Consider the following 7,826-nt stretch of genomic DNA (forward strand, 5'->3'; position numbering starts at 1 on the left):
CCTATTCCACTCTTCTTGCACAGAATGGCTTTGGCAATATGTGGTCTTTTATAATTCCAGACAAATTCTATGATTGTCTTTTCTAGATCTGTGAAGAATATCATAATTTTATATGGATTGCATTAAATATGTAGATTAATTTGGGTAGGATTGCCATTTTGATTATATTAATTCTTCCAATCCAGGAACATGAGATGTCCTTACACTTTTTTGTGTACTTTTTGATTTCCTTTATAAGGTTATCATAGTTTTTCTTATAGAAATCTTTGATTTCCTTGGTTAGTTTTATTCCTAAGTATCTCATATTACTTGTGGCTATGGTAAATGGGATTATTTTCTTCAGTTCTGTCTCTGTCTGCTTGTTGATTGTATATGGAAATACTATAGATTTTTTTTTTTTGGAGAGATTTTCACTGTAGGGCGCGTGCGCTCGCCAGACAGACAGAGAGAGACATAGAGACAGAAAGCGAGAAATCACCCCCCAGGGGGGATGGTCACGCCGCAATCCCTTCTCCTCCATTCTCCTCTCGGGATCTTGGGCACGCACGCACACGCGCCCGGCGTGAGTTTTAAGCCACCGGGTCCAGGACACGAACCGCGGTCGACTACGTGGGAGTCCAGCGACATAGCCATTACGCTAACTGCTGGTTCCCAATAGTAGTGCTCTGTTTTAAATGACAAGGAATTAGACAGGGAGAAGACAGGGGATAGGGCCCATGTATAACTGTTTGAGGATCCTTACCACTTCATCAGCAGAGAAACAGAGTGCAAACCAAAGGTTACAAGTGTAACTATTCCCTTCCTCCTTCCCTTCTTCCTTCCTTCCTTGACTTCTCTCAGGAAAAAGCTTCCTCAGGCACACTGGGTGGCAGACCACTGTTCAAGTCAAACCCAGCCTGGGTCCTATTGGGAATCGCTCCTGCTCCTCTGCTTATTGGTCACACGACCTTTGACGAGTTATCTAACTTTCCTGTGTCTCACTGTTTTCAACTGTAGATGGAGTTAATAATAAGACTGATCTCAATGGATTGTTCATGAGGATTAAATGGGCTACATACAGAGGACCTATCGTAGTGTCTGGCACATGCACACAGTGTACACTTGGTAAATGTTATCTGTTGTATCTCCATTATTATTTTGATTTATTGCATCTATATGCCTTACCAAGAATCATTTATCTAAACCTCCAGGGGAGACAGATATGTTTTGGAATAAAGAATTGCTCGGGTTTTAGAGAAGAAAAATGGTGCATCGCTCTTGTTACATAACACCCTAATTGGGATCAAAGGGCTGCCTCAGAATCAAACATATTAATATTTTTTTCAGTAAACAAATAAATATTCATATAAAGCAGAACAGATAGATTATAAATAGTGTCATGGAAGTTCAGGCGATGTTATCAAATGAGTTTTCACTGAACTCAGAGAAAGTATGCTTCTCAGAATGTGGTAGATTACTGATTGTAGGAGGGGAAGGGGAATCTGTGGTGGTTCCTCGCTTTCTTTGAACATTTCCATGGGATGTTAAGTGCAGAATATGTATTTCCTGGGATTAAAAGCAATGACCAAAACATAACTCAAGGGTTTATACACTCACCTCTGCGTATTCATGGAATGAGAAGATGCCAAGTTTCTTCCAGTAGGATTTTGTGTCTAATTCCACTTTGTATATCCCTTCTACAAATTTCTCTTCCGTTGTGAGCCCATGGAGCTCTCCGGAGTCACTGGTTTTCCTGGGAGGTGCAAAAGTCTAGGTTAAGTTAGGCGCGAAGGGACTCCATGGTGCAGTAACACACCACGGATACCAATGATCACACACACACACACACACACACACACACGTGTGTAAAAGTGTGTGTTTGTGTTATAGGTGCCGTACATGTATGTGTATGTATGTACACATCTCGGGGAAAACTCTGGTAACTGCCTAAAGTTAAATGGCAGGAAAATGTAGAAACTTCCCCCCAATTTCATTTCTATGAGAAGAAATAAGGTAAAATATGGGCTTAGAAAAGAGGTCTTGCAGGACCAGCAGATGGTGTAATTGTTACTGTTGCTGGACTCCCACGTAGTTAACTGCAGGCTGAGTTCCAACCCGAAGGCTTAAAAAACTCACACCAGGTGCATGCGTGTATATGCCCAAAAGGCTAAAAGGAGAATGGAGGAAAAGGGAACGTGGCATGGCCATCCCCCTGGGGGACTCGCCGTGTCCCTACATTCCTTCTTTGCACTTCCTTTCCCGCCCTTTTTGGACTTAGTGCAGGAGAGAAAGAATTCACAGAGACATCTGAATATTTTTGGTGTCCATGCTACTTTTTGCTTAGAATATTTGCTTAACCACTTTTCACGTTATGCTTGACATTTTATATAAACATAAACAAATTAATAAATAAAAACTGAGTAGAGTCTGAGGAAGGACATTAAGGAGAAAAATAGAGAGGCAAGTCATTTATGGGACAAAGAAATGGGTTATTATCTGTTGAAGATAACTTTATAGTATTGTTACCTGGACAGGTGAGAAATGTACACATGCTGGAATATGTACCTTGCAAGCTAAGTAACATGTGATTGAATGTATAAAAGAAATTGAAATAAGAAAATCAAAGGGAAAAAAACACACCAAAGAAAATATTTTTCCCAACCACGGGTGAAGAATCACAACGTGGTTCTTTAGGTTCTATTAAAACCCAACAGAAATCTTTCTGCTAGGAGACATAAATATTTAGCAGTTCCTTTTCTGCAAGTGCTAAGGTTTTCTCGGCTGTTTTTTCCTTCAGTTCATTTGTTTGGGTTACTAATACGTAGTCCCTCTAAACTTCTTGTTAATGGAGGTAGAAAAACTCCATGAAAATTGTAAAGTGGCTAATGAGGGTGAGAAGTCATTTTTGCAACTGCTGTTGGGTGATTATGAGATTAGTCTGTAGCTGTACCTTGCCTTCCATGCCCTACTGTGCATTTTCTTACTGGGCTCAGACTCCCCAGTGTTGTGAAATACCCATTAGACAAAAGCCCTGGATTCTGGATAATGTAATTAAACTACGACAGGTGCTTGGCAATACCCCCGAATTCCTTCTCTTTCAGTAATAAATTAGGGCACATCATGTATTTCTTCTGAAGTTCTAGGACAAGGACTCTCAGCTTGGGCGATGCCCAGAGGTACCAGGGTATCTGAAAAATTCCTGAGTACATATACGTTGTGCGTGTGCATATGCACACACATTTTTCTGAGCATGCAATCTACAGTTTCCATCACTTTCTTAAAGAAATCTGTGACCCAGAGGCTTGCAAACCCTTCTAGAGTAGAGGAAATATGCCTTCTTTTCTCTATCATCTGCCTTAAAGGATGCCCAGGTTCCTGATTACCTTCCAGCTAAACAAAAAGAGACAAGGGCATTTTTTGCAGGGAAATACACTGCCCGTGTTTTTAATGCTGTCCAACTACTTCCTGACCTATTTTATAGCATTAGTTGATTCTTCTAGAGGATTTAAAAATCACATCTGATTAGAATGCTGTTCACCAAGCCTTTCAAAGATTAATCAATAAATACAGTTTGATTAGCTAAAGGGCCAGAATATAATATCATGAACTATGCCCGCCAAATACATTTTGCAAAGAGATGCTTTTATGAAAATTCAGCATTAGTAGTGTTATTTGTAGATTTTTAGTGGATGATGGGAGCCTCTGTCTAGCAAGTGCGTGGGTGAATGGGAAGATATAACCAATGCTCCTATCTGGCAGGTTCTTTGGCAGCTTACCCATTGGCGAACGGCTCCCAGACTTCATCAGCAGCCTTTTTGAACACTCTCACAGCCACATCAACAGCAGGGGCACCTTGGACGGCATCTAGGACTTTGACCATCAGAGGACACTTGGATTCACCAGTGCCATGGGCCTGTAGAAGACAAGTGAGAAGTCAGTAACACTGTTCAGAGTGAAAGGATTTATTCTTTCCTGTGTTAGAAATCTCAAATGAAGCAGGAAACACACGCTGATCCCATTACCAGTAACGTAAGTGTTGACAATTAATGCGCCTCCCTGCTCAGTGTACCACAGACATTACTGTTTCCGAAGCAAGAATGGTTTTTGCCTTCAGTCATGCTTCTATTGAACTGGGATGTGTATAATGAACCTTAAGGGAGAAAATGGGCCCGCTGAGAACACTTACTTTGTTAAGCCTCTCCATTTGAATGGAATTACTGAAAGATGTAATGATCTTTTAGGACCAACCCGTTTTTCCTGAGATCATCCTGCTCAGTTGTTGCTGTCATAATTCCCTCTTACTAGGTGTTGTAAACTAACGTCAGACTGTTCTTGACCCACTGTGTAGTGCTAGTTAATTCTTCAGTACTAATAGTGTTTTCGATATATCTTTATTTCTGTCATCTATCTGAGGACATCAAGGTGCCAGGCACTGCAAACCCAATGCACCAAAGCAATAGGAAGGAGCACCCAAAGGTCAAGGCCCAGCTCAGTGCACTCTGCAGAACTTTATTCTTTTTGTGGTTTCAGTCAATGATGTTCAAAATAGACGCTGAGTACCATTGCCCTAGTAACAAAAGCTTTGGCAAAGCTAGAAAAAGTCAGCCCCTGCTACTTTGTCTGGTGTATCTGAAATGTATTAAAGGAATGTCGCAGAATCAGATACTCACTGCGGGGCTGGCCTCGGACACAAATACCAGTCCAGCCAGGCAAAGGAGGAGCAGACGATGAGAAGCCATGCTGCCAGAGCTAGTGGGTTTCTGTGATGCCTGCTTCCAGCCGGGGGCTTTTATGGTCACGTCTCCTGAGCCAGGCTACTTATCCCTGCCAATCTGACTCCAAACCTGCTGATTCTGATTATTGACTTAGTTAACAAAAGGAGAATAAGTAACCCACACAAATATGAACCTTGTCTAGAGAGATTAAAGCATTGGAACATTAGTTCTACTAAATATTCTTAACAGGTCATTTGATCAGCCAGATCACCAAAACAGAACAGAAATAGTTTTCTCTCTGCTTGGCTGGATATGGCAATAATCCTGGGGTATTTTTCCTCCCTGACCTATTGCAGTGCATGGTTTTCATTTTCTGCACGTTTTCGTCTTTCATTTTAGATGATAGGGTGCAAGTGGTAATCATTCATTGTACGTTGACTGATATTTGACTGTCCAGGCTTAAATAGAGTGCATGAGAAAATGTCCTCCTTGTACTTGATATCTGTCTGGTCAACAAGGAAAAACTGTCAGCAGAGCTCACATTTTAAAAAGCCATGTTTTATCTGAACTCAGTCATTTGAAAGCTTTGCTTAGTCAGCAATTTCTCCACAAATTTTGCATGTGTGTGTGTGTGTGTGTGTGTGTGTGTGTGTCTGTGTTCTGCCCAGATAGGGTTGTTCTCAACTCCAGAAATAATTGCACTATTCCAAACTGACTTTGATGAGCCTGCAGTACAACGAACCAGATCTTCTTTACTGTTTTCCCTGTACTAGACATGCAGGAACAAGCCTACCTGGATGGCTTTTGCCAGAGTCAAAATTTCAAAAAAAAAAAAACAACCAGAGATGACTACGAACTAGAAACCATGGTTGAGAACAGATTGTTTTGCTCCTCATCAACTTAAAGGTCCAGAAACTATGATCATTTAGTGATTCATTGATCAAGTACTAACTTTGTTTGTATGTGTGTCTATGTGCACACATGTGCATGTGTGTGGTTTGTTCCTGGATTAACACAGGTTTTTGTACAAATATGTAGAAGATATAGAGAAGACAGAAAAATGCACAAATACATGCCAAAGGTGAGGGGACTAGCAGTTGGCATAATGGCTATGTCGCTGGATTCCCATGTAGTTGACTATGGTTCGAGTCTCGGACTCAGTGGCTTCCATTCACGCTGGGCATGTGGGCACGTGTGCGTGTGTGCCCAAGATCCCGAGAGGAGAATGGAGGAGAAGGGATTGCGGCGTGGCCATCCCCCCTGGGGGGTGATTTTTCGCTTTCTATCTGTCTGTCTGCCTGGTGAGTGCACGTGCCCTATAGCAAAAAAAAAAACTCTTTCAAAAAAAAAAAAAATGAAGGTGAGTCCAATTGGAGAGCACTAAGAGTTGGTCCACATGGCTAACAGGGTCAGATTGGGAGAAATTCAACCAGGATCATGAAGGATGAGGGCTTTCAGAGGCAGTGGAAGGGATAGGGAGGCATTTCGGGAATATGGAAATGTGCAGGAGAGGACTCAGGGAGAGCAGGTTGACCACAGGAAACAGCAATGAGCAGACCCAGTCGCCAGTATAACTAGCAATGGAATCTTGCAGCTCTCCAACCTGACAAGGAAGTAGCTGTGGAAAGAGTTTGGAATTCCGAGTCAGACGCCCTGAGTCATCCGGTTCCTAGTTCTGCTCAGTTTCCAAGACGACCTTGTGTGAGTTATTTAATATCTCAGATACTCAGCTTTTTCATTTGTAAAATAAAAATACCTACTTTTCTACTTCAAAGAACTGTTCTAATCATTTTTAACAAGAGATGATACTAAAGCATTGTGTAAACTGTAAACTACTATTCCGATGTGAAGGTATAATTGTAATATAGTTTGGTTCAACATCTACGCTCAAGGAGAACATCTGTTCTCTAACATCTCTCATATATTGTCATTCAGTATTCTCTTGATTATTTCCCATTACTCAGCACCTGGACTGAGAGTCTCTTCTCTGACTACAAATCCTAAACTTTTTTTTTTTTTTTGAGAGGTTTTTCGCTATAGGGCGCGTGCGCTTGTGTGCGCTTGCCAGACAGACAGAGAGAGACATAGAGACAGAAAGCGAGAAATCACCCCCTGGGGGGATGGTCACGCCACAGTCCCTTCTCCTCCATTCTCCTCTTGGGATCTTGGGCACACACGCACACGCGCCCGACGTGAGTTCTAAGCCACCGGGTCCAGGACGTGAACCGCGGTCAACTACATGGGAGTCCAGTGACATAGCCGTTACGCTAACTGCTGGTTCCCCAAATCCTAAACTTTTGAAAGATCAGAAAAAATGGTAGCACTAAGTCCACTTTCACACGTGACAACTGTCAGCAGGTGCTCAGGCTCAGACATCACAACCCCCAGGCCTCCACTGAGCTCAGGTAACATTTCTAGTGGCATATCATGCTTGAGATTTCTGTTTTTCTTACACATATTTTGTTTCTCTAATCCATGTTGCTGTGTATCCTTTTGAAACTCTGTGGTCCTGTCTTCTGACAGCTGTTTAAATAGTGAATAACAGCCTATGTATGCTTTTCCTTTTCTTTCTTTTTTTCCCAAATAGACATCCCCACTTCATTTTTTAAAGAATTATTTATTTCCATTTGTTATTATTATTATTAATTTTTTGGAGATGTTTTTTGCTATAGGGCACGTGCTCTCGCTAGACAGACAGAGAGAGACAGAGAGATAGAAAGTAAGAAATCGCCCCCTAGGGGGGAATGGCCACCCTGCAATCCCTTCTCCTCCATTCTCCTCTTGGGATCTTGGGCACGCACGCACATGTGCCCGGCGTGAGTTTAAGCCGCTGGGTCCGGAACGCGAACAGCAGTTGACTACATGAGAGTCCAGCGACATAGCCATTATGCCAACTGCTGGTTCCTTATTATTATTTTTTAATGTGACCAGACAGAGACAGACAGAGAGAGAGACAGAGAGAGAGAGAAAGAGAGAGAGGGAAAGCCAGAAAGTAAGCTGCCAGGTCTGGGACTCAAACTGCAACCAGCCATGTGGGAATCCAGTGCCTCTAACCACCACATTACCTGCCAGCCCCAACATCTCCTCTTTGAAGTGTTCTCTTCAGACATGACTCTTAGAAACCTCACCACT

At 42.2% G+C, this 7,826-nt stretch overlaps 1 protein-coding gene across 1 annotated transcript in view; it reads right to left on the reverse strand.

Moving 5' to 3' along the window:
• Nucleotides 1-4,814, reverse strand: part of TTR (transthyretin) — an 8,743-nt gene extending 3,929 nt beyond the window's left edge. The window contains exons 1-3 of the mRNA XM_006150573.3: nt 4,650-4,814; nt 3,756-3,892; nt 1,597-1,732 (exon numbers count right to left, since the gene is read on the reverse strand). Of these exons, the coding sequence (XP_006150635.1) occupies nt 1,597-1,732; nt 3,756-3,892; nt 4,650-4,718 (342 nt within the window). The 5' untranslated portion in view covers nt 4,719-4,814. The remainder of the gene's footprint in view (nt 1-1,596; nt 1,733-3,755; nt 3,893-4,649) is intronic.
• Nucleotides 4,815-7,826: the final 3,012 nt, after the last annotated feature.

This window comes from Tupaia chinensis, unplaced genomic scaffold (genome assembly GCF_000334495.1).
Source record: "Tupaia chinensis unplaced genomic scaffold, TupChi_1.0 Scaffold000290_1, whole genome shotgun sequence".
Classification (NCBI taxonomy): Eukaryota; Metazoa; Chordata; class Mammalia; order Scandentia; family Tupaiidae; genus Tupaia; species Tupaia belangeri.